Source organism: Oncorhynchus mykiss, chromosome 2 (assembly GCF_057628025.1).
Source record: "Oncorhynchus mykiss isolate SJ-2025 chromosome 2, ASM5762802v1, whole genome shotgun sequence".
Classification (NCBI taxonomy): domain Eukaryota; kingdom Metazoa; phylum Chordata; class Actinopteri; order Salmoniformes; family Salmonidae; genus Oncorhynchus; species Oncorhynchus mykiss.
Window position 1 is genome coordinate 15,115,847 of NC_143023.1, and position 26,396 is coordinate 15,142,242.

The following is a 26,396-nucleotide window of genomic DNA, read 5'->3' on the forward strand; positions in this document are numbered from 1 at the left end:
CTACATCCCTCTCTTCCTCCCTCCACTCCTCTCTCTATCTACATCCTTCTCTTCCTCCCTCCACTCCTCTCTCTATCTACATCCCTCTCTTCCTCCCTCTGTCCCTCTCTCTATCTACATCCCTCTCTTCCTTCCTCTGTCCCTCTCTCTATCTACATCCCTCTCTTCCTCCCTCTGTCCCTCTCTCTATCTACATCCCTCTCTTCCTCCCTCCACTCCTCTCTCTATCTACATCCCTCTATTCCTCCCTCCACTCCTCTCTCTATCTACATCCATCTTCCTCCCTCTACTCCTCTCTCCATCTCTCTCTCTATCTACATCCCTCTCTTCCTCCCTCCACTCCTCTCTCCATCCCTCTCTCTATCTACATCCATATTCCTCCCTCCACTCCTCTCTCATCCCTCTCTCTATCTATATCCCTCTCTTCCTCTCTCATCCCTCTCTCTATCTACATCCATCTTCCTCCCTCCACTCCTCTCTCCATCCCTCTCTCTATCTACATCCATCTTCCTCTCTCCATCCCTCTCTCTATCTACATCCATCCTCCTCCCTTCACTCCTCTCTCATCCCTCTCTATCTACATCCATCTTCCTCCCTCCACTTCTCTCTCCATCCCTCTCTCTATCTACATCCGCACCAGACACGGCAGGTGAGATGGGTGAAACAGGTGGTGAATGAATCGCCGGCAAACTGAGCTGATCCTGGATTTGTGTCAAGCTAGCAGATAAGTTCTGGATTGAACCCGCTATCTCCTGTAGCGCCGTCTTGTGTTGTCCCAATGTCTTCCCCTGCTGGGTAATGGCATGGCAAACGGAGTCCAGGTCCGCTGGGTTCATCCTTGGCCGGATCGTTCTGTCACGTTCTTTCAAAATCGAACCCAGAAGCAGACCAGGACAAGGAGAGTAGGAAGAAGGTGAGTATTTATTTACAAGTGAATGTGAATGGGTAGATATATCCAGGTGGCGTAGCGGGCAGCGGTGGTGAGTTGATGGGAGTAAATAGGTGGATCCAATGGGGTAGCGGAATCCTCCGACGACTAGGCGGGAATGGGGTAAATGATCCGGGTGAGTAACTGAAGACAGAACGAGGTAAGTTTAAGGAAAGCAATACGTAAAAAACAACAAAACAAATTCTATCCAACTTGAGGCTGATACTCTGGCACAACATACTGTTCATGGCTAACGATCCGGCAGGGAATGGATGTCAGGTCAGAGCTTTTGAAGGGGAGAGGTGATGATCAGGACAGGTGTGCAGATTACTGATGGGATACAGGTGCGGGTGAACATCGATCTCCCAACAAGCTAATTCGCCCGGCAACCAGACGGGGTGCGTTCCAGGACACCGGAGACACACTCCAGGACAGAAACACAGGCAAACACAGACTCAGGAAGCGGGATTCGTGACATCTACATCCCTCTCTTCCTCCCTCCACTCCTCTCTCTGTCCATCCCTCTCTCCTTCCTCCAGCTCTCTTACTCTGAAGGTCGTTGTGTTGTTTCTTTGGTCAGCGTCTGAAATAAATCTGTAGCCAGTCTTCATTAACCCCTGTTGCCCACATAACAGCCCCATGCCCACTGGCAGGCTGGTCCACATAACAGCCCCATGCCCACTGGCAGACAGGTAGGTTGGTCACATAACAGCCCCATGCCCGCTGGCAGACAGGTAGGTTGGACACATAACAGCCCCATGCCCGCTGGCAGACAGGTAGGTTGGTCACATAACAGCCCCATGCCCGCTGGCAGGCAGGTAGGTTGGACACATAACAGCCCCATGCCTGCTGGCAGACAGGTAGGTTGGACACATAACAGCCCCATGCCCGCTGGCAGGCGGGTAGGTTGGTCACATAACAGCCCCATGCCCGCTGGCAGGCAGGCAGGCAGGCAGGTTGGTCACATAACAGCCCCATGGCCACTGGCAGGCAGGTAGGTTGGACACATAACAGCCCCATGCCCACTGGCAGGCAGGTAGGTTGGTCACATAACAGCCCCAAGCCCACTGGCAGGCAGGTAGGTTGGACACATAACAGCCCCATGCCCACTGGCAGACAGGTAGGTTGGTCACATAACAGCCCCATGCCCGCTGGCAGACAGGTAGGTTGGTCACATAACAGCCCCATGCCCACTGGCAGGCAGGTAGGTTGGACACATAACAGCCCCATGCCCACTGGCAGGCAGGTAGGTTGGACACATAACAGCCCCATGCCCGCTGGCAGACAGGTAGGTTGGACACATAACAGCCCCATGCCCGCTGGCAGGCAGGTAGGTTGGTCACATAACAGCCCCATGCCCACTGGCAGGCTGGTCCACATAACAGCCCCATGCCTGCTGGAAGACAGGTAGGTTGGACACATAACAGCCCCATGCCCGCTGGCAGGCAGGTAGGTTGGACACATAACAGCCCCATGCCCACTGGCAGGCAGGTAGGTTGGTCACATAACAGCCCCATGCCCACTGGCAGGCAGGTAGGTTGGTCACATAACAGCCCCATGCCCGCTGGCAGACAGGTAGGTTGGACACATAACAGCCCCATGCCCGCTGGCAGGCAGGTAGGTTGGACACATAACAGCCCCATGCCCACTGGCAGACAGGTAGGTTGGTCACATAACAGCCCCATGCCCGCTGGCAGACAGGTAGGTTGGTCACATAACAGCCCCATGCCCGCTGGCAGGCTGGTCCACATAACAGCCCCATGCCCGCTGGCAGACAGGTAGGTTGGACACATAACAGCCCCATGCCCGCTGGCAGGCGGGTAGGTTGGTCACATAACAGCCCCATGCCCGCTGGCAGGCAGGCAGGCAGGCAGGTTGGTCACATAACAGCCCCATGGCCACTGGCAGGCAGGTAGGTTGGACACATAACAGCCCCATGCCCACTGGCAGGCAGGTAGGTTGGTCACATAACAGCCCCAAGCCCACTGGCAGGCAGGTAGGTTGGACACATAACAGCCCCATGCCCACTGGCAGACAGGTAGGTTGGTCACATAACAGCCCCATGCCCGCTGGCAGACAGGTAGGTTGGTCACATAACAGCCCCATGCCCACTGGCAGGCAGGTAGGTTGGACACATAACAGCCCCATGCCCACTGGCAGGCAGGTAGGTTGGACACATAACAGCCCCATGCCCGCTGGCAGACAGGTAGGTTGGACACATAACAGCCCCATGCCCGCTGGCAGGCAGGTAGGTTGGTCACATAACAGCCCCATGCCCACTGGCAGGCTGGTCCACATAACAGCCCCATGCCTGCTGGAAGACAGGTAGGTTGGACACATAACAGCCCCATGCCCGCTGGCAGGCAGGTAGGTTGGACACATAACAGCCCCATGCCCACTGGCAGGCAGGTAGGTTGGTCACATAACAGCCCCATGCCCACTGGCAGGCAGGTAGGTTGGTCACATAACAGCCCCATGCCCGCTGGCAGACAGGTAGGTTGGACACATAACAGCCCCATGCCCGCTGGCAGGCAGGTAGGTTGGACACATAACAGCCCCATGCCCACTGGCAGACAGGTAGGTTGGTCACATAACAGCCCCATGCCCGCTGGCAGACAGGTAGGTTGGTCACATAACAGCCCCATGCCCGCTGGCAGGCTGGTCCACATAACAGCCCCATGCCCGCTGGCAGACAGGTAGGTTGGACACATAACAGCCCCATGCCCGCTGGCAGACAGGTAGGTTGGACACATAACAGCCCCATGCCCGCTGGCAGGCAGGTAGATGGACACATAACAGCCCCATGCCCACTGGCAGGCTGGTCCACATAACAGCCCCATGCCTGCTGGAAGACAGGTAGGTTGGACACATAACAGCCCCATGCCTGCTGGCAGACAGGTAGGTTGGACACATAACAGCCCCATGCCCACTGGCAGACAGGTAGGTTGGACACATAACAGCCCCATGCCCGCTGGCAGACAGGTAGGTTGGTCACATAACAGCCCCATGCCCGCTGGAAGACAGGTAGGTTGGTCACATAACAGCCCCATGCCCGCTGGCAGGCTGGTCCACATAACAGCCCCATGCCCGCTGGCAGACAGGTAGGTTGGATACATAACAGCCCCATGCCCGCTGGCAGGCAGGTAGATGGACACATAACAGCCCCATGCCCACTGGCAGGCTGGTCCACATAACAGCCCCATGCCTGCTGGAAGACAGGTAGGTTGGACACATAACAGCCCCATGCCTGCTGGCAGACAGGTAGGTTGGACACATAACAGCCCCATGCCCACTGGCAGGCAGGTAGGTTGGTCACATAACAGCCCCATGCCTGCTGGCAGGCAGGTAAGTTGGTCACATAACAGCCTCAAGCCTGCTGGCAGACAGGTAGGTTGGTCACATAACAGCCCCATGCCTGCTGGCAGACAGGTAGGTTGGTCACATAACAGCCCCAAGCCTGCTGGAAGACAGGTAGGTTGGTCACATAACAGCCCCATGCCTGCTGGCAGACAGGTAGGTTGGTCACATAACAGCCCCATGCCCACTGGCAGACAGGTAGCCTCCAGCCACAGTGCCTCTCAGAGCTAAGCAGCAGGACGCTCCAGCCTCCAGCCACAGTGCCTCTCAGAGCTACGCAGCAGGACGCTCCAGCCTCCAGCCACAGTGCCTCTCAGAGCTACGCAGCAGGACGCTCCAGCCACAGTGCCTCTCAGAGCTACGCAGAAGGACGCTCCATCCTCCAGCCACAGTACCTCTCAGAGCTACGCAGCAGGAAGCTCCAGCCTCCAGCCACAGTGCCTCTCAGAGCTACGCAGCAGGACGCTCCAGCCTCCAGCCACAGTGCCTCTCAGAGCTACGCAGCAGGACGCTCCAGCCTCCAGCCACAGTGCCTCTCAGAGCTACGCAGCACGAAGCTCCAGCCTCCAGCCACAGTGCCTCTCAGAGCTACGCAGCAGGACGCCCCATCCTCCAGCCACAGTGCCTCTCAGAGCTACGCAGCAGGACGCTCCAGCCTCCAGCCACAGTGCCTCTCAGAGCTACGCAGCAGGACACTCCAGCCTCCAGCCACAGTGCCTCTCAGAGCTACGCAGCAGGAAGCTCCAGCCTCCAGCCACAGTGCCTCTCAGAGCTACGCAGCAGGACGCTCCAGCCTCCAGCCACAGTGCCTCTCAGAGCTACGCAACAGGACGCTCCATCCTCCAGCCACAGTGCCTCTCAGAGCTACGCAGCAGCACGCTCCAGCCACAGTGCCTCTCAGAGCTACACAGCAGGACGCTCCAGCCTCCAGCCACAGTGCCTCTCAGAGCTACGCAGCAGGACGCTCCAGCCTCCAGCCACAGTGCCTCTCAGAGCTACGCAACAGGACGCTCCATCCTCCAGCCACAGTGCCTCTCAGAGCTACGCAGCAGGACGCTCCAGCCTCCAGCCACAGTGCCTCTCAGAGCTACGCAGCAGGACGCTCCAGCCACAGTGCCTCTCAGAGCTACGCAGCAGGACGCTCCAGCCTCCAGCCACAGTGCCTCTCAGAGCTACGCAGCAGGACGCTCCAGCCTCCAGCCACAGTGCCTCTCAGAGCTACGCAGCAGGACGCTCCATCCTCCAGCCACAGTGCCTCTCAGAGCTAGGCAGCAGGACAATACAGAAGCCCATTATCCAGCCTTTAAACCTCTTTACTGGGACACAGAGACATCTACAGCATAGGAACTAGGTTATACTTATCACAGATCCTAACAGCAAGGCCTGGAGGATTCTACAAGCTACTATCATCCTGTTGAGAGGATGTGTGTGTGAGTGAAGGCATGATGTATGGATCTGTTACCATGAGAGAGGCAGATCCACAGCAGAGCTCTCTCTCCTTCTCTCTCACTCTCTCCCTCTTGTCCCCTTCTCCCCTTTCTCTCTCTTTCTCTAGACATGACGGCACCAGCCACAAATTCCTGACGCACCAGTTCTTAGACTCACCCCGTGGCCACACACATTCACACACACCAACACACATGCACTATTCTATCTACACACACATTCACACACACCAACACACACACACTATTCTATCTACACACACATTCACACACACCAACACACATGCACTATTCTATCTACAAACACATTCACACACACCAACACACATGCACTATTCTATCTACACACACATTCACACACACCAACACACATGCACTATTCTATCTACAAACACATTCACACACCAACACACATGCACTATTCTATCTACAAACACATTCACACACACCAACACACACACACACTATTCTATCTACACACACATTCACACACACCAACACACATGCACTATTCTATCTACACACACACTCACACACACCAACACACATGCACTATTCTATCTACACACACATTCACACACACCAACACACATGCACTATTCTATCTACACACACATTCACACACACCAACACATGCACTATTCTATCTACACACACATTCATTCACACACACACACACACACACACACACACACACACACACACACACACACACACACACACACACACACACACACACACACACACACACACACACACACACACACACACACACACACACACACACACACACACACACACACCAACACACCAACACACACTATTCTATCTACACACACATTCAATGTTCTATCTAGTGGGTTGTATTCTGCTGCCTGGTCTTGTAGATGTTCCCTAACTGAACCCTGAGGACGGTCTGTCTGATACTGTCCCATTGTTCACTTTGTAAATCTCAAGAAAACCAGATGTGCCAATAAATGAAAGAACTGTCGCTACATCCAGTGACTGACATGCTCTGTACAGAAGTCTAGGTAATTGATAAATACTGTATAACCAGATGCTACTGAAGCACAGCAGGAAGGGTACGTAATGAGGACTCACAGAAAGACAGAGAGGTAGAGAGAGAGAGAGAGAGGTAGAGAGAGAGGTAGAGAGAGAGGTAGAGAGAGAGAGAGGTAGAGAGAGAGGTAGAGAGAGGTAGAGAGATAGGTAGAGAGCGAGAGAGAGGTAGAGAGAGAGAGAGGTAGAGAGCGCGCGAGAGAGAGAGGTAAAGTGAGAGAGAGAGAGAGGTAGAGAGAGGTAGAGAGAGGTAGAGACAGAGAGAGGTAGAGAGAGAGGTAGAGAGCGAGAGAGAGAGAGGTAGAGGTAGAGAGAGAGGTAGAGAGAGAGAGAAAGAGAGAGAGAGAGAGAGAGAGAGAGAGAGAGAGAGAGGGAGAGAGAGAGAGAGATGGAGAGGTATAGAGGTAGAGAGAGAGAGAGGGAGAGGTAGAGGTAGAGAGAGGTAGAGGTAGAGAGAGGTAGAGGTAGAGAGAGGTAGAGAGAGAGGTAGAGGTAGAGAGAGGTAGAGAGAGAGGTAGAGAGAGAGAGAAAGAGAGAGAGAGAGAGAGAGGGAGAGGTAGAGAGAGAGAGAGGGAGAAGTAGAGAGAGAGAGAGAGGGAGAGAGAGAGGGAGAGAGAGAGAGAGGGAGAAGTAGAGAGAGAGAGAGAGAGGGAGAGAGAGAGAGAGGGAGAGGTAGAGAGAGAGAGAGGGAGAAGTAGAGAGAGAGAGAGAGAGAGAGAGAGAGGGAGAGGTAGAGAGAGAGAGAGGGAGAGGTAGAAAGAGAGAGAGAGAGGGAGAGAGAGAGGGAGAGTAGTCTCTTTTCTGTCAATTTAAGGTAAACAATGAAACTGACACAGTAACAGACAGACTGGTTTAACTAAAGGTCAAATGATGGTGGATGCATGCAGAAACACACACACACACACACACACACACACACACACACACACAGTGTCTCACCACCCCGGGCTTGTCTCACCGCCCCGGGCTGTCTCACCGCCCCGGGCTTGTCTCACCGCCCCGGGCTTGTTTCACCGCCCCGGGCTTGTCTCACCGCCCCGGGCTTGTCTCACCGCCCCTGGCTGTCTCACCACCCCGGGCTTGTCTCACCGCCCCGGGCTGTCTCACCGCCCCGGGCTGTCTCACCGCCCCGGGCTTGTCTCACCGCCCCGGGCTGTCTCACCGCCCCGGGCTTGTCTCATCGCCCTGGGCTGCTCAGACAGGGACATTAGTCACACAATGAGGGCCTCATGAATGTCATGACATTCTTTTCTATTAACTATCATTCATTATGGGCCTAATGAGCAACATACAATTAACACTGTCAGTCCACAGCAGTAGTTATGTCTCTCAAGAACAGGGTACTGAATCATTGTCAACGGGACAGAGTATTCAGTCCAGCATTCTACAATGACAGATGAGGTTGTTAAAAGCTCCATCTGTGTGTGTGTGTGTGTGTGTGTGTGTGTGTGTGTGTGCGTGCGTGCGTGCGTGCGCGCGTGTGCGTGCGTGCGTGCGTGCGCGTGCGTGCGTGCGTGCGTGCGTGCGTGCGTGCGTGCGTGTGTGTGTGTGTGTGTGTGTGCCAGTGTTGGCTGACAGTGACTGGTCAGGCGTGAAATGACAGGCACTGAGAGTCAGTGAAGCGTGCGAGTGTGAACCAAATCCATACAAGGTTAGACAGAGGAGTGGACTGGTGACGGAGTGACAGGTAGATATGGATGAGGCTTCACACAGACACATAAACACACACACAATGATGCAGATATGGAGATGGGGGACACTGCAGAGATGTGAGAAATCATGAGATGAGAGGGACTGAATACTGACACTGATGTAGAATGGTTTATTCACATAGCAAGGAGATCCTGTCTGTCATCAGACAGAACACAATAAATCATATAGATGGAAGCTACAGCACATTTCCCCATCCAATGAACAAACAGGCACACACTGCATATAAAACAGACGACTGACGTGACTGTGGCAACAGAAGTACCTGTCCACGTCTTCTTGGTTTTAGCAGCTGGTCCTTGTTGTTTCTTCTGTTGCAGTGGAAGAACGATGGGGAACCACTTTTCAGGAATATCTTTGGGGATAGTCATTCTGACTCTCTTCCTTAACCTAACAGGGACTAACGGAGTTAATCGGTCGATAGGTTTTCCCCGGTTCTGCTGAGCATCTTGCGCAGAGACAGACGCTCCGGGAGCTGCACCGAACACTCTTGGTCCAGTCCTGTCCCGTCTGCGTCTCCGGTTATAGATTAGGAGTGTGTCATACCATTACCGCTTCTCTCCCCCTCCCCCTCTCACCCTCTCTCTCTCTCACTTCTCTCTCTCTCTCTGCTGCAGAACCACTGAGGTCATTGGCTGTAATGCTGTGCTGCCAGCTCCACTTTCTCTGTGATGCTGTGCTGCCAGCTCCACTCTCTCTGTGATGCTCTGCTGCCAGCTCCACTCTCTCTGTGATGCTCTGCTGCCAGCTCCACTTTCTCTGTGATGCTGTGCTGCCAGCTCCACTCTCTCTGTGATGCTCTGCTGCCAGCTCCACTCGCTCTGTGATGCTCTGCTGCCAGCTCCACTCTCTCTGTGATGCTCTGCTGCCAGCTCCACTCTCTCTGTGATGCTGTGCTGCCAGCTCCACTCTCTCTGTGATGCTGTGCTGCCAGCTCCACTCTCTCTGTGATGCTGTGCTGCTCTCGCTCTGTGATGCTGTGCTGCCAGCTCCACTCTCTCTGTGATGCTGTGCTGCCAGCTCCACCCTCTCTGTGATGCTGTAAGTGGTGCTTTCATGTCACTATGAATGAGATGCTGACGGTGCCGTTACCACACTGTAAATGACTGGAACTTGAAGTAGCAGCATCTTCATCGGAGCCTGTCGCCAAGTCTAATGATGGAACGTTGTATTTCCTTTCAACAGTCTAAAGACCAATTGTTTGAATGTAGGGGGCACCAGAACGTTATGCGATAGAACCTTTAGGCCTCACGACTCTGATTCCACTGATTAACTTTAGTCATGTTAAATAACATTACACGACACTGTAATAAAGTGATTCATATGATGATATTGGGAATTGGATACAGGATATCTTCAACGTGGGGCGGCAGGGTAGCCTAGTGGTTAGAGCGTTGGACTAGTAACAAGTTCAAATCCCCAAGCTGACAAGGTACAAATCTGTCGTTCTGCCCCTGAACAGGCAGTTAACCCACTGTCCCACTGTGCCGTCATTGTAAATAATAATGTGTTCTTAACTGACTTGCCTGGTTAAATAATAATAATAATAATAATAATAATAATAAAAAACTGCATTATTGGGCATTATAGTGCTACTGCATTATTGGGCATTATAGTGCTACTGCATTATTGGGCATTATAGTGCTACTGCATTATTGGGCATTATAGTGCTACTGCATTATTGGGCATTATAGTGCTACTGCATTATTGGGCATTATAGTGCTACTGCATTATTGGGCATTATAGTGCTACTGCATTATTGGGCATTATAGTGCTACTGCATTATTGGGCATTATAGTGCTACTGCATTATTGGGCATTATAGTGCTACTGCATTATTGGGCATTATAGTGCTACTGCATTATTGGGCATTATAGTGCTACTGCATTATTGGGCATTATAGTGCTACTGCATTATTGGGCATTATAGTGCTACTGCATTATTGGGCATTATAGTGCTACTGCATTATTGGGCATTATAGTGCTACTGCATTATTGGGCATTATAGTGCTACTGCATTATTGGGCATTATAGTGCTACTGCATTATTGGGCATTATAGTGCTACTGCATTATTGGGCATTATAGTGCTACTGCATTATTGGGCATTATAGTGCTACTGCATTATTGGGTACCCTAATCAATTCCTTGGACATGCCTTCCCTGGCACCAATTACATAAACATTGTCCTCCTCACAATAACACAGACAAGCTGTCTCTGCATTACATAATCACCAAGGCTGTCCGTTTGCAGAGGGTTTCAACCAATAGCAGGCTGTCGTTGATGTTGTCAGGGCAACTGCCTCTGCAGAGGTGTGAGAGAAGCAGGTCACTGCAGGGAGAAACTGGGTGCCATCTTGGATCTAGCCATGAGCTATGCATGACAGCACCCCAGTTGGCATGACTCTCACAGCAGCCCAGTTGCCTGAGTGTTGGTAAGGAATGGGAGACACTGCAGCGGGGATAACGTGCCGTGTGTGAGGAGTCTCTTGGCATTAGAGGACACTTCTCTGACCTACCTCTCTCACACATTCACATTCACACACGTGCTGCCATAAAAAGGCATAAAGTAAACACATTCGGCAGATGACCTTGGCTTGGGCATGTAATTCCAGAAACATGTGCTCCAGTACCTGCTGTCTGCTTCTCTGACCTACTGTTCTGAATACAGTCTCTACAGTACCTGCTGTCTGCTTCTCTGACCTACTGTTCTGAATACAGTCTCTACAGTACCTGCTGTCTGCTTCTCTGACCTACTGTTCTGAATACAGTCTCTACAGTACCTGCTGTCTGCTTCTCTGACCTACTGTTCTGAATACAGCCTCTCCAGTACCTGCTGTCTGCTTCTCTGACCTACTGTTCTGAATACAGTCTCTACAGTACCTGCTGTCTGCTTCTCTGACCTACTGTTCTGAATACAGTCTCTCCAGTACCTGCTGTCTGCTTCTCTGACCTACTGTTCTGAATACAGTCTCTACAGTACCTGCTGTCTGCTTCTCTGACCTACTGTTCTGAATACAGCCTCTCCAGTACCTGCTGTCTGCTTCTCTGACCTACTGTTCTGAATACAGCCTCTACAGTACCTGCTGTCTGCTTCTCTGACCTACTGTTCTGAATACAGCCTCTCCAGTACCTGCTGTCTGCTTCTCTGACCTACTGTTCTGAATACAGTCTCTCCAGTACCTGCTGTCTGCATCTCTGACCTACTGTTCTGAATACAGTCTCTCCAGTACCTGCTGTCTGCTTCTCTGACCTACTGTTCTGAATACAGCCTCTCCAGTACCTGCTGTCTGCTTCTCTGACCTACTGTTCTCAATACAGCCTCTACAGTACCTGCTGTCTGCTTCTCTGACCTACTGTTCTGAATACAGCCTCTACAGTACCTGCTGTCTGCTTCTCTGACCTACTGTTCTGAATACAGCCTCTACAGTACCTGCTGTCTGCTTCTCTGACCTACTGTTCTGAATACAGTCTCTACAGTACCTGCTGTCTGTCTGCTTCTCTGACCTACTGTTCTGAATACAGTCTCTACAGTACCTGCTGTCTGCTTCTCTGACCTACTGTTCTGAATACAGTCTCTCCCGTACCTGCTGTCTGCTTCTCTGACCTACTGTTCTGAATACAGTCTCTCCAGTACCTGCTGTCTGCTTCTCTGACCTACTGTTCTGAATACAGTCTCTCCAGTACCTGCTGTCTGCTTCTCTGACCTACTGTTCTGAATACAGCCTCTACAGTACTTACTGTCTGTCTGCTTCTCTGACCTACTGTTCTGAATACAGTCTCTCCAGTACCTGCTGTCTGCTTCTCTGACCTACTGTTCTGAATACAGCCTCTCCAGTACCTGCTGTCTGCTTCTCTGACCTACTGTTTTGAATACAGCCTCTCCAGTACTTACTGTCTGCTTCTCTGACCTACTGTTCTGAATACAGTCTCTACAGTACCTGCTGTCTGCTTCTCTGACCTACTGTTCTGAATACAGCCTCTACAGTACCTGCTGTCTGCTTCTCTGACCTACTGTTCGGAATACAGCCTCTCCAGTACTTACTGTCTGCTTCTCTGACCTACTGTTCTGAATACAGCCTCTCCAGTACCTGCTGTCTGCATCTCTGACCTACTGTTCTGAATACAGCCTCTCCAGTACCTGCTGTCTGCTTCTCTGACCTACTGTTCTGAATACAGTCTCTACAGTACCTGCTGTCTGCTTCTCTGACCTACTGTTCTGAATACAGTCTCTACAGTACCTGCGGTCTGCTTCTCTGACCTACTGTTCTGAATACAGCCTCTACAGTACCTGCTGTCTGCTTCTCTGACCTACTGTTCTGAATACAGCCTCTCCAGTACCTGCTGTCTGCTTCTCTGACCTACTGTTCTGAATAAAGTCTCTCCAGTACCTGCTTTCTGCTTCTCTGACCTACTGTTCTGAATACAGTCTCTCCAGTACCTGCTGTCTGCTTCTCTGACCTACTGTTCTGAATACAGCCTCTACAGTACTTACTGTCTGTCTGCTTCTCTGACCTACTGTTCTGAATACAGTCTCTCCAGTACCTGCTGTCTGCTTCTCTGACCTACTGTTCTGAATACAGCCTCTCCAGTACCTGCTGTCTGCTTCTCTGACCTACTGTTCTGAATACAGCCTCTCCAGTACTTACTGTCTGCTTCTCTGACCTACTGTTCTGAATACAGTCTCTACAGTACCTGCTGTCTGCTTCTCTGACCTACTGTTCTGAATACAGCCTCTACAGTACCTGCTGTCTGCTTCTCTGACCTACTGTTCGGAATACAGCCTCTCCAGTACCTGCTGTCTGCTTCTCTGACCTACTGTTCTGAATACAGTCTCTCCAGTACCTGCTGTCTGCTTCTCTGACCTACTGTTCTGAATACAGTCTCTCCAGTACCTGCTGTCTGCTTCTCTGACCTACTGTTCTGAATACAGTCTCTCCAGTACCTGCTGTCTGCTTCTCTGACCTACTGTTCTGAATACAGCCTCTCCAGTACCTGCTGTCTGCTTCTCTGACCTACTGTTCTGAATACAGCCTCTCCAGTACCTGCTGTCTGCTTCTCTGACCTACTGTTCTGAATACAGTCTCTACAGTACCTGCTGTCTGCTTCTCTGACCTACTGTTCTGAATACAGTCTCTACAGTACCTGCTGTCTGCTTCTCTGACCTACTGTTCTGAATACAGCCTCTACAGTACCTGCTGTCTGCTTCTCTGACCTACTGTTCTGAATACAGCCTCTACAGTACCTGCTGTCTGCTTCTCTGACCTACTGTTCTGAATACAGCCTCTCCAGTACCTGCTGTCTGCTTCTCTGACCTACTGTTCTCAATACAGCCTCTACAGTACCTGCTGTCTGCTTCTCTGACCTACTGTTCTGAATACAGTCTCTCCAGTACTTACTGTCTGCTTCTCTGACCTACTGTTCTGAATACAGTCTCTCCAGTACCTGCTGTCTGCTTCTCTGACCTACTGTTCTGAATACAGTCTCTCCAGTACCTGCTGTCTGCTTCTCTGACCTACTGTTCTGAATACAGTCTCTCCAGTACCTGCTGTCTGCTTCTCTGACCTACTGTTCTGAATACAGTCTCTCCAGTACTTACTGTCTGCTTCTCTGACCTACTGTTCTGAATACAGTCTCTCCAGTACTTACTGTCTGCTTCTCTGACCTACTGTTCTCAATACAGTCTCTCCAGTACCTGCTGTCTGCTTCTCTGACCTACTGTTCTGAATACAGTCTCTCCAGTACCTGCTGTCTGCTTCTCTGACCTACTGTTCTGAATACAGTCTCTCCAGTACCTGCTGTCTGCTTCTCTGACCTACTGTTCTGAATACAGTCTCTCCAGTACTTACTGTCTGCTTCTCTGACCTACTGTTCTGAATACAGTCTCTCCAGTACTTACTGTCTGCTTCTCTGACCTATAGCTTCCATTTCATCAGACAACAGAAGTGCAACGCTATTTGGCAAACAGCCACACAAGTAAATGAGATTACAATGACAAAGCAACGTATTTTTTGCAAAACGATGCACGGCCATTATATTTCAAATGTTTATTTTGTGTTATTTTACCTTCATTTAACTAGGCAAGCCAGTTAAGAACAAATTCTTATTTTCAAAGACGGCCTAGGAACAGTGTCTATCATAGAAAGAACGTAGCCTGCTACATGTCCTGATGTTTTGATTGAAGTTACTCTTGCATTTTACAGGAGGAAACTAGGCTACAACGAGACAAGTACCAGAGAAAAGTTACTACATATCAGTGTCTGTTGATAGAACCCCTGTTTGTGAATTCTCATCCGAGTGAAGAAGTGCAACTGAAGCACAAAATGAGTCTGATGCTGAGCAGAAATGACAATAAGAAGCATGTTATATCTGTGTTTTCAAAACGCAACAAGATATTTCTTATCAAATCAAAATTATTTATATAGCCCTTCGTACATCAGCTGATATCTCAAAGTGCTGTACAGAAACCCAGCCTAAAACCCCAAACAAAAAGCAATGCAGATGTAGAAGCACGGTGGCTAGGAAAAACTCCCTAGAAAGGCCAAAACCTAAGAAGAAACCTAGAGAGGAACCAGGCTATGTGGGGTGGCCAGTCCTCTTCTGGCTGTGCCGGGTGTTTTATCTTTTTTGTATGCGTGAAAAATGCCTAAAAAACACAAAAGTTTTCTGCATTAACGCAACCCCTGGCTTTTTACCAAAACAGAGGCTGGGGGCCGCGTTGATATTGTTTCAATTAAAGATTGATCCTTTAAAGGAAATGATCATCAGATACTGCAAGAACTACACGTTAGTGATAAGCAACCCTGACGGACGAGGTCAAAGGAGGGTGAAGTGTAGCTGATGTGGTTTGGTGAACTACTTGTCTGACTCCTGAAGACTCATGGAGCCTCATCTTTACCTTGGTGGCCTAACACACCACATAAACTACAGCAGAGCAGCTGGGATTAAAGGGTTGGAACAGGTGACTGACCTGGAGGAGGCCTCTCTTTGAACATCTCCACTCTGTTGTTGACCCTCCACTATGGCCCATGGGACTGTCTACAGGAGGAGAGGAGAGGAGGGGGAGGAGAGGAGAGGAGAGGAGAGGAGAGGAGAGGAGAGGAGAGGAGAGGAGAGGAGAGGAGAGGAGAGGAGGAGGGAGAGGAGGAGGAGGAGGAGAAGAAGAGGAGGGAGAGGAGGAGAAGAAGAATAATGTCAACATCCAGGGTATTCAGAGTCAGACATGAGGTAATACACTTAGTGAGGGACCTGAATGATGTGGCAGGATTTTGACCCAGACAATGTTTCAAAAGGAATACTTTGTTGATTTTGAAATGCAAGGACACTATTTCTCAAGGACACTATTTCTCAAGGACACTATTTATCAAGGACACTATTTATCAAGGACACTTTATTATATGGGCCTATCAGAGCAGCTTTGCCCTCCGCTCTCTTGTGTTCTAAGTGGCTCTGAATAAGAACATGTTAAATGACTATCATGTAAATGTGACTGCTGAGCTGCAGGTGTTAAGGTCAGGGCTTGAGAGAAACTGAGAGAGGAACTGATCTCTCCTCCAAGCCAGAGAAACACTTATACTGATTGAGTACTGACACACAGGGGATATGTTTAGAAAAGGGGATCTTTAAACATGTCAACTGATCTGCATCCACCAGATGTATGTGAATCTGAAACTAACAAACTGAACTAACCCCAAAGAGACCCTTCCTCTCTTACTAGTTTACTGAACTAATTGTTTTTTTGTTGTTGTTATTTTACCTTTATTTAACTAGGCTAGTCAGTTAAGAACAAATTCTTATTTTCAATGACGGCCTAGGAACAGTGGGTTTAACTGCCTGTTCAGGGGCAGAACGACAGATTTGTACCTTGTCAGCCCGGTTACTAGTCCAACGCTCTAACCACTAAGATACCCTGCCGCCCCGTATGATACACCAGAACACAAATCCAACAGAACATTGATAGTAGCTACAGTAGTAAGTCTAAGGCTCAAGGTAAAAATGATGTTGCTTGTGAGGTTGAGTTCAGATAAACTGATAACTATCTAAGTAATGGGCTAAATTGGGATGAAGGGTAAAGAAGTGTCAGTAAGGTAAAACATTAGGGCGAGCCAGAGCCAGTCAGCCAGAGCCAGTCAGCCAGCCAGCCAGTCAGTCAGCCAGCAAGCCAGAGCCAGTCAGCCAGTCAGTCAGCCAGCAAGCCAGAGCCAGTCAGCCAGCCAGCCAGAGCCAGTCAGCCAGAGCCAGTCAGCCAGTCAGCCAGCCAGACAGTCAGTCAGCCAGCAAGCCAGAGCCAGTCAGCCAGCCAGCAAGCCAGAGCCAGTCAGCCAGCCAGCCAGAGCCAGTCAGCCAGCCAGCCAGAGCCAGTCAGCCAGCCAGAGCCAGTCAGCCAGCCAGCCAGCCAGCCAGAGCCAGCCAGTCAGCCATTCAGCCAGCCAGTCAGCTAGCCAGTCAGCTAGCCAGCCAGCCAGCCAACCAGAGCGAGCCAGTCAGCCAGAGCCAGCCAGAGCCAGCCAGCCAGCCAGAGCCAGCCAGCCAGCCAGCCAGCCAGAGCCAGCCAGCCAGCCATTCAGCCAGCCAGTCAGCTAGCCAGCCAGCCAACCAGAGCCAGCCAGTCAGCCAGAGCCAGCCAGTCAGTCAGTCAGCCAGCCAGCCAGCTAGAGCCAGCCAGTCAGCCAGCCAGCCAGAGCCAGCCAGTCAGCCACCTAGTCAGCCAGAGCAAGCGAGTCAGTCAGAGCCAGCCAGCCAGACAGACAGTCAGCCAGAGCCAGCCAGCCAGAGCCAGCCAGCCAGAGCCAGCCAAAGCCAGCCAGTCAGTCAGCCAGTCAGCCAGTGTGAGGTCACTATCCTCCAACATTGTTGTTGTTTAGAACTGTTGTTTGGAACTGTTGTTTAGAACTGTTGTTTAGAACTGTTGTTTAGAACTGTTGTTTAGAACTGTTGTTTAGTACTGTTGTTTAGAACTGTTGTTTAGAACTGTTGTTTAGTACTGTTGTTTAGTACTGTTGTTTAGAACTGTTGTTTGGGACTGTTGTTTAGTACTGTTTAGAACTGTTGTTTAGTACTGTTGTTTAGTACTGTTGTTTAGTACTGTTGTTTAGAACTGTTGTTTAGTACTGTTGTTTAGTACTGTTGTTTAGAACTGTTGTTTGGAACTGTTGTTTAGTACTGTTGTTTAGTACTGTTGTTTGGAGCTGTTGTTTGGAGCTGTTGTTTAGTACTGTTGTTTAGTACTGTTGTTTAGTACTGTTGTTTGGAGCTGTTGTTTGGAGCTGTTTGGAACTGTTGTTTAGTACTGTTGTTTAGTACTGTTGTTTAGAACTGTTGTTTAGAACTGTTGTTTAGTACTGTTGTTTAGAACTGTTGTTTAGAACTGTTGTTTAGTACTGTTGTTTAGTACTGTTGTTTAGAACTGTTGTTTGGGACTGTTGTTTAGTACTGTTTAGAACTGTTGTTTAGTACTGTTGTTTAGTACTGTTGTTTAGTACTGTTGTTTAGAACTGTTGTTTAGAACTGTTGTTTAGTACTGTTGTTTAGTACTGTTTAGAACTGTTGTTTAGTACTGTTTGGAACTGTTGTTTAGTACTGTTGTTTAGTACTGTTGTTTAGAACTGTTGTTTAGTACTGTTGTTTAGAACTGTTGTTTAGAACTGTTGTTTAGTACTGTTGTTTAGTACTGTTGTTTAGTACTGTTGTTTAGAACTGTTGTTTAGTACTGTTGTTTAGAACTGTTGTTTAGTACTGTTGTTTAGTACTGTTGTAGGGAACTGTTGTTTAGAACTGTTGTTTAGTACTGTTGTAGGGAACTGTTGTTTAGAACTGTTGTTTAGTACTGTTGTTTAGAACTGTTGTTTAGTACAGTTGTTTAGTACTGTTGTTTAGTACTGTTGTTTAGTACTGTTGTTTAGTACTGTTGTTTAGAACTGTTGTTTAGTACTGTTGTTTAGTACTGTTGTTTAGAACTGTTGTTTAGTACTGTTTAGAACTGTTATTTAGAACTGTTGTTTAGAACTGTTGTTTGGAACTGTTGTTTGGAACTGTTGTTTAGTACTGTTGTTTAGTACTGTTGTTTAGAACTGTTGTTTAGAACTGTTTAGAACTGTTGTTTAGAACTGTTGTTTGGAACTGTTGTTTAGTACTGTTGTTTAGTACTGTTGTTTAGTACTGTTGTTTAGAACTGTTGTTTAGAACTGTTGTTTAGTACTGTTGTTTAGTACTGTTGTTTAGAACTGTTGTTTAGAACTGTTGTTTAGTACTGTTGTTTAGTACTGTTGTTTAGAACTGTTGTTTAGTACTGTTGTTTAGTACTGTTGTTTAGAACTGTTGTTTAGAACTGTTGTTTAGTACTGTTGTTTAGTACTGTTGTTTAGTACTGTTGTTTAGAACTGTTGTTTAGAACTGTTGTTTAGTACTGTTGTTTAGAACTGTTGTTTAGTACTGTTGTTTAGAACTGTTGTTTAGTACTGTTGTTTAGTACTGTTGTTTAGTACTGTTGTTTAGAACTGTTGTTTAGTACTGTTGTTTAGAACTGTTGTAGGGAACTGTTGTTTAGAACTGTTGTTTAGTACTGTTGTTTAGAACTGTTGTTTAGAACTGTTGTTTAGTACTGTTGTTTAGTACTGTTGTGGGGAACTGTTGTTTAGAACTGTTTAGAACTGTTGTTTAGAACTGTTGTTTAGAACTGTTGTTTAGAACTGTTGTTTAGTACTGTTGTAGGGAACTGTTGTTTAGTACTGTTGTTTAGTACTGTTGTTTAGTACTGTTGTTTAGAACTGTTGTTTAGTACTGTTGTTTAAAACTGTTGAAGGGAACTGTTGTTTAGTACTGTTGTTTAGAACTGTTGTTTAGAACTGTTGTTTAGAACTGTTGTTTAGTACTGTTGTTTAGTACTGTTGTTTAGTACTGTTGTTTAGAACTGTTGTTTAGTACTGTTGTTTAGAACTGTTGTAGGGAACTGTTGTTTAGAACTGTTGTTTAGTACTGTTGTTTAGAACTGTTGTTTAGAACTGTTGTTTAGTACTGTTGTTTAGTACTGTTGTGGGGAACTGTTGTTTAGAACTGTTTAGAACTGTTGTTTAGAACTGTTGTTTAGAACTGTTGTTTAGTACTGTTGTTTAGAACTGTTGTTTAGAACTGTTATTTAGAACTGTTGTTTAGTACTGTTGTTTAGTACTGTTGTTTAGTACTGTTGTTTAGAACTGTTGTTTAGAACTGTTGTTTAGTACTGTTGTTTAGTACTGTTGTTTAGTACTGTTGTTTAGAACTGTTGTTTAGAACTGTTGTTTAGTACTGTTGTTTAGAACTGTTGTTTAGTACTGTTGTTTAGAACTGTTGTTTAGTACTGTTGTTTAGTACTGTTGTTTAGTACTGTTGTTTAGAACTGTTGTTTAGTACTGTTGTTTAGAACTGTTGTAGGGAACTGTTGTTTAGAACTGTTGTTTAGTACTGTTGTTTAGAACTGTTGTTTAGTACTGTTGTAGGGAACTGTTGTTTAGTACTGTTGTTTAGTACTGTTGTTTAGTACTGTTGTTTAGAACTGTTGTTTAGTACTGTTGTTTAGAACTGTTGTAGGGAACTGTTGTTTAGTACTGTTGTTTAGAACTGTTGTTTAGAACTGTTGTTTAGAACTGTTGTTTAGTACTGTTGTTTAGAACTGTTGTTTAGTACTGTTGTTTAGTACTGTTGTTTAGTACTGTTGTTTAGAACTGTTGTTTAGTACTGTTGTTTAGAACTGTTGTTTAGTACTGTTGTTTAGTACTGTTGTAGGGAACTGTTGTTTAGAACTGTTGTTTAGTACTGTTGTAGGGAACTGTTGTTTAGAACTGTTGTTTAGTACTGTTGTTTAGAACTGTTGTTTAGTACAGTTGTTTAGTACTGTTGTTTAGTACTGTTGTTTAGTACTGTTGTTTAGTACTGTTGTTTAGAACTGTTGTTTAGTACTGTTGTTTAGTACTGTTGTTTAGAACTGTTGTTTAGTACTGTTTAGAACTGTTATTTAGAACTGTTGTTTAGAACTGTTGTTTGGAACTGTTGTTTGGAACTGTTGTTTAGTACTGTTGTTTAGTACTGTTGTTTAGAACTGTTGTTTAGAACTGTTGTTTGGAACTGTTGTTTAGTACTGTTGTTTAGTACTGTTGTTTAGTACTGTTGTTTAGAACTGTTGTTTAGAACTGTTGTTTAGTACTGTTGTTTAGTACTGTTGTTTAGAACTGTTGTTTAGAACTGTTGTTTAGTACTGTTGTTTAGTACTGTTGTTTAGAACTGTTGTTTAGTACTGTTGTTTAGTACTGTTGTTTAGAACTGTTGTTTAGAACTGTTGTTTAGTACTGTTGTTTAGTACTGTTGTTTAGTACTGTTGTTTAGAACTGTTGTTTAGAACTGTTGTTTAGTACTGTTGTTTAGAACTGTTGTTTAGTACTGTTGTTTAGAACTGTTGTTTAGTACTGTTGTTTAGTACTGTTGTTTAGTACTGTTGTTTAGAACTGTTGTTTAGTACTGTTGTTTAGAACTGTTGTAGGGAACTGTTGTTTAGAACTGTTGTTTAGTACTGTTGTTTAGAACTGTTGTTTAGAACTGTTGTTTAGTACTGTTGTTTAGTACTGTTGTGGGGAACTGTTGTTTAGAACTGTTTAGAACTGTTGTTTAGAACTGTTGTTTAGAACTGTTGTTTAGAACTGTTGTTTAGTACTGTTGTAGGGAACTGTTGTTTAGTACTGTTGTTTAGTACTGTTGTTTAGTACTGTTGTTTAGAACTGTTGTTTAGTACTGTTGTTTAAAACTGTTGAAGGGAACTGTTGTTTAGTACTGTTGTTTAGAACTGTTGTTTAGAACTGTTGTTTAGAACTGTTGTTTAGTACTGTTGTTTAGTACTGTTGTTTAGAACTGTTGTTTAGTACTGTTGTTTAAAACTGTTGAAGGGAACTGTTGTTTAGTACTGTTGTTTAGAACTGTTGTTTAGAACTGTTGTTTAGAACTGTTGTTTAGTACTGTTGTTTAGAACTGTTGTTTAGAACTGTTGTTTAGAACTGTTGTTTAGAACTGTTGTTTAGTACTGTTGTTTAGAACTGTTGTTTAGTACTGTTGTTTAAAACTGTTGAAGGGAACTGTTGTTTAGTACTGTTGTTTAGAACTGTTGTTTAGAACTGTTGTTTAGAACTGTTGTTTAGTACTGTTGTTTAGAACTGTTGTTTAGAACTGTTGTTTAGAACTGTTGTTTAGAACTGTTGTTTAGTACTGTTGTTTAGAACTGTTGTTTAGAACTGTTGTTTAGTACTGTTGTTTAGTACTGTTGTTTAGAACTGTTGTTTGGGACTGTTGTTTAGTACTGTTTAGAACTGTTGTTTAGTACTGTTGTTTAGTACTGTTGTTTAGTACTGTTGTTTAGAACTGTTGTTTAGTACTGTTGTTTAGTACTGTTGTTTAGAACTGTTGTTTGGAACTGTTGTTTAGTACTGTTGTTTAGTACTGTTGTTTGGAGCTGTTGTTTGGAGCTGTTGTTTAGTACTGTTGTTTAGTACTGTTGTTTAGTACTGTTGTTTGGAGCTGTTGTTTGGAGCTGTTGTTTAGTACTGTTGTTTAGAACTGTTGTTTAGAACTGTTGTTTAGTACTGTTGTTTAGAACTGTTGTTTAGAACTGTTGTTTAGTACTGTTGTTTAGTACTGTTGTTTAGAACTGTTGTTTGGGACTGTTGTTTAGTACTGTTTAGAACTGTTGTTTAGTACTGTTGTTTAGTACTGTTGTTTAGTACTGTTGTTTAGAACTGTTGTTTAGAACTGTTGTTTAGTACTGTTGTTTAGTACTGTTTAGAACTGTTGTTTAGTACTGTTTGGAACTGTTGTTTAGTACTGTTGTTTAGTACTGTTGTTTAGAACTGTTGTTTAGTACTGTTGTTTAGAACTGTTGTTTAGAACTGTTGTTTAGTACTGTTGTTTAGTACTGTTGTTTAGTACTGTTGTTTAGAACTGTTGTTTAGTACTGTTGTTTAGAACTGTTGTTTAGTACTGTTGTTTAGTACTGTTGTAGGGAACTGTTGTTTAGAACTGTTGTTTAGTACTGTTGTAGGGAACTGTTGTTTAGAACTGTTGTTTAGTACTGTTGTTTAGAACTGTTGTTTAGTACAGTTGTTTAGTACTGTTGTTTAGTACTGTTGTTTAGTACTGTTGTTTAGTACTGTTGTTTAGAACTGTTGTTTAGTACTGTTGTTTAGTACTGTTGTTTAGAACTGTTGTTTAGTACTGTTTAGAACTGTTATTTAGAACTGTTGTTTAGAACTGTTGTTTGGAACTGTTGTTTGGAACTGTTGTTTAGTACTGTTGTTTAGTACTGTTGTTTAGAACTGTTGTTTAGAACTGTTTAGAACTGTTGTTTAGAACTGTTGTTTGGAACTGTTGTTTAGTACTGTTGTTTAGTACTGTTGTTTAGTACTGTTGTTTAGAACTGTTGTTTAGAACTGTTGTTTAGTACTGTTGTTTAGTACTGTTGTTTAGAACTGTTGTTTAGAACTGTTGTTTAGTACTGTTGTTTAGTACTGTTGTTTAGAACTGTTGTTTAGTACTGTTGTTTAGTACTGTTGTTTAGAACTGTTGTTTAGAACTGTTGTTTAGTACTGTTGTTTAGTACTGTTGTTTAGTACTGTTGTTTAGAACTGTTGTTTAGAACTGTTGTTTAGTACTGTTGTTTAGAACTGTTGTTTAGTACTGTTGTTTAGAACTGTTGTTTAGTACTGTTGTTTAGTACTGTTGTTTAGTACTGTTGTTTAGAACTGTTGTTTAGTACTGTTGTTTAGAACTGTTGTAGGGAACTGTTGTTTAGAACTGTTGTTTAGTACTGTTGTTTAGAACTGTTGTTTAGAACTGTTGTTTAGTACTGTTGTTTAGTACTGTTGTGGGGAACTGTTGTTTAGAACTGTTTAGAACTGTTGTTTAGAACTGTTGTTTAGAACTGTTGTTTAGAACTGTTGTTTAGTACTGTTGTAGGGAACTGTTGTTTAGTACTGTTGTTTAGTACTGTTGTTTAGTACTGTTGTTTAGAACTGTTGTTTAGTACTGTTGTTTAAAACTGTTGAAGGGAACTGTTGTTTAGTACTGTTGTTTAGAACTGTTGTTTAGAACTGTTGTTTAGAACTGTTGTTTAGTACTGTTGTTTAGTACTGTTGTTTAGTACTGTTGTTTAGAACTGTTGTTTAGTACTGTTGTTTAGAACTGTTGTAGGGAACTGTTGTTTAGAACTGTTGTTTAGTACTGTTGTTTAGAACTGTTGTTTAGAACTGTTGTTTAGTACTGTTGTTTAGTACTGTTGTGGGGAACTGTTGTTTAGAACTGTTTAGAACTGTTGTTTAGAACTGTTGTTTAGAACTGTTGTTTAGTACTGTTGTTTAGAACTGTTGTTTAGAACTGTTATTTAGAACTGTTGTTTAGTACTGTTGTTTAGTACTGTTGTTTAGTACTGTTGTTTAGAACTGTTGTTTAGAACTGTTGTTTAGTACTGTTGTTTAGTACTGTTGTTTAGTACTGTTGTTTAGAACTGTTGTTTAGAACTGTTGTTTAGTACTGTTGTTTAGAACTGTTGTTTAGTACTGTTGTTTAGAACTGTTGTTTAGTACTGTTGTTTAGTACTGTTGTTTAGTACTGTTGTTTAGAACTGTTGTTTAGTACTGTTGTTTAGAACTGTTGTAGGGAACTGTTGTTTAGAACTGTTGTTTAGTACTGTTGTTTAGAACTGTTGTTTAGAACTGTTGTTTAGTACTGTTGTTTAGTACTGTTGTGGGGAACTGTTGTTTAGAACTGTTTAGAACTGTTGTTTAGAACTGTTGTTTAGAACTGTTGTTTAGAACTGTTGTTTAGTACTGTTGTAGGGAACTGTTGTTTAGTACTGTTGTTTAGTACTGTTGTTTAGTACTGTTGTTTAGAACTGTTGTTTAGTACTGTTGTTTAGAACTGTTGTAGGGAACTGTTGTTTAGTACTGTTGTTTAGAACTGTTGTTTAGAACTGTTGTTTAGAACTGTTGTTTAGTACTGTTGTTTAGAACTGTTGTTTAGTACTGTTGTTTAGTACTGTTGTTTAGTACTGTTGTTTAGAACTGTTGTTTAGTACTGTTGTTTAGAACTGTTGTTTAGTACTGTTGTTTAGTACTGTTGTAGGGAACTGTTGTTTAGAACTGTTGTTTAGTACTGTTGTAGGGAACTGTTGTTTAGAACTGTTGTTTAGTACTGTTGTTTAGAACTGTTGTTTAGTACAGTTGTTTAGTACTGTTGTTTAGTACTGTTGTTTAGTACTGTTGTTTAGTACTGTTGTTTAGAACTGTTGTTTAGTACTGTTGTTTAGTACTGTTGTTTAGAACTGTTGTTTAGTACTGTTTAGAACTGTTATTTAGAACTGTTGTTTAGAACTGTTGTTTGGAACTGTTGTTTGGAACTGTTGTTTAGTACTGTTGTTTAGTACTGTTGTTTAGAACTGTTGTTTAGAACTGTTGTTTAGAACTGTTGTTTGGAACTGTTGTTTAGTACTGTTGTTTAGTACTGTTGTTTAGTACTGTTGTTTAGAACTGTTGTTTAGAACTGTTGTTTAGTACTGTTGTTTAGTACTGTTGTTTAGAACTGTTGTTTAGAACTGTTGTTTAGTACTGTTGTTTAGTACTGTTGTTTAGAACTGTTGTTTAGTACTGTTGTTTAGTACTGTTGTTTAGAACTGTTGTTTAGAACTGTTGTTTAGTACTGTTGTTTAGTACTGTTGTTTAGTACTGTTGTTTAGAACTGTTGTTTAGAACTGTTGTTTAGTACTGTTGTTTAGAACTGTTGTTTAGTACTGTTGTTTAGAACTGTTGTTTAGTACTGTTGTTTAGTACTGTTGTTTAGTACTGTTGTTTAGAACTGTTGTTTAGTACTGTTGTTTAGAACTGTTGTAGGGAACTGTTGTTTAGAACTGTTGTTTAGTACTGTTGTTTAGAACTGTTGTTTAGAACTGTTGTTTAGTACTGTTGTTTAGTACTGTTGTGGGGAACTGTTGTTTAGAACTGTTTAGAACTGTTGTTTAGAACTGTTGTTTAGAACTGTTGTTTAGAACTGTTGTTTAGTACTGTTGTAGGGAACTGTTGTTTAGTACTGTTGTTTAGTACTGTTGTTTAGTACTGTTGTTTAGAACTGTTGTTTAGTACTGTTGTTTAAAACTGTTGAAGGGAACTGTTGTTTAGTACTGTTGTTTAGAACTGTTGTTTAGAACTGTTGTTTAGAACTGTTGTTTAGTACTGTTGTTTAGTACTGTTGTTTAGTACTGTTGTTTAGAACTGTTGTTTAGTACTGTTGTTTAGAACTGTTGTAGGGAACTGTTGTTTAGAACTGTTGTTTAGTACTGTTGTTTAGAACTGTTGTTTAGAACTGTTGTTTAGTACTGTTGTTTAGTACTGTTGTGGGGAACTGTTGTTTAGAACTGTTTAGAACTGTTGTTTAGAACTGTTGTTTAGAACTGTTGTTTAGTACTGTTGTTTAGAACTGTTGTTTAGAACTGTTATTTAGAACTGTTGTTTAGTACTGTTGTTTAGTACTGTTGTTTAGTACTGTTGTTTAGAACTGTTGTTTAGAACTGTTGTTTAGTACTGTTGTTTAGTACTGTTGTTTAGTACTGTTGTTTAGAACTGTTGTTTAGAACTGTTGTTTAGTACTGTTGTTTAGAACTGTTGTTTAGTACTGTTGTTTAGAACTGTTGTTTAGTACTGTTGTTTAGTACTGTTGTTTAGTACTGTTGTTTAGAACTGTTGTTTAGTACTGTTGTTTAGAACTGTTGTAGGGAACTGTTGTTTAGAACTGTTGTTTAGTACTGTTGTTTAGAACTGTTGTTTAGAACTGTTGTTTAGTACTGTTGTTTAGTACTGTTGTGGGGAACTGTTGTTTAGAACTGTTTAGAACTGTTGT

The 26,396-nt window shown here is 44.5% G+C and overlaps 1 protein-coding gene across 2 annotated transcripts in view; it reads right to left on the reverse strand.

The window, feature by feature from the left end:
- Window positions 1-26,396, reverse strand: part of LOC110518702 (phospholipid-transporting ATPase ID) — an 83,980-nt gene that overhangs the window by 53,557 nt on the left and 4,027 nt on the right. Inside the window, exon 2 of one of the 2 annotated variants that reach the window (XM_090190167.1) lies at window positions 15,466-15,533. In XM_090190167.1, coding sequence (XP_090046293.1) covers window positions 15,466-15,490 — 25 coding nt within the window. In that variant the 5' untranslated portion in view covers window positions 15,491-15,533. Of the gene's footprint in view, window positions 1-8,764; window positions 9,576-15,465; window positions 15,534-26,396 lie in introns of those variants that run through there. The other variant, XM_090190165.1, reaches the window with a different exon arrangement.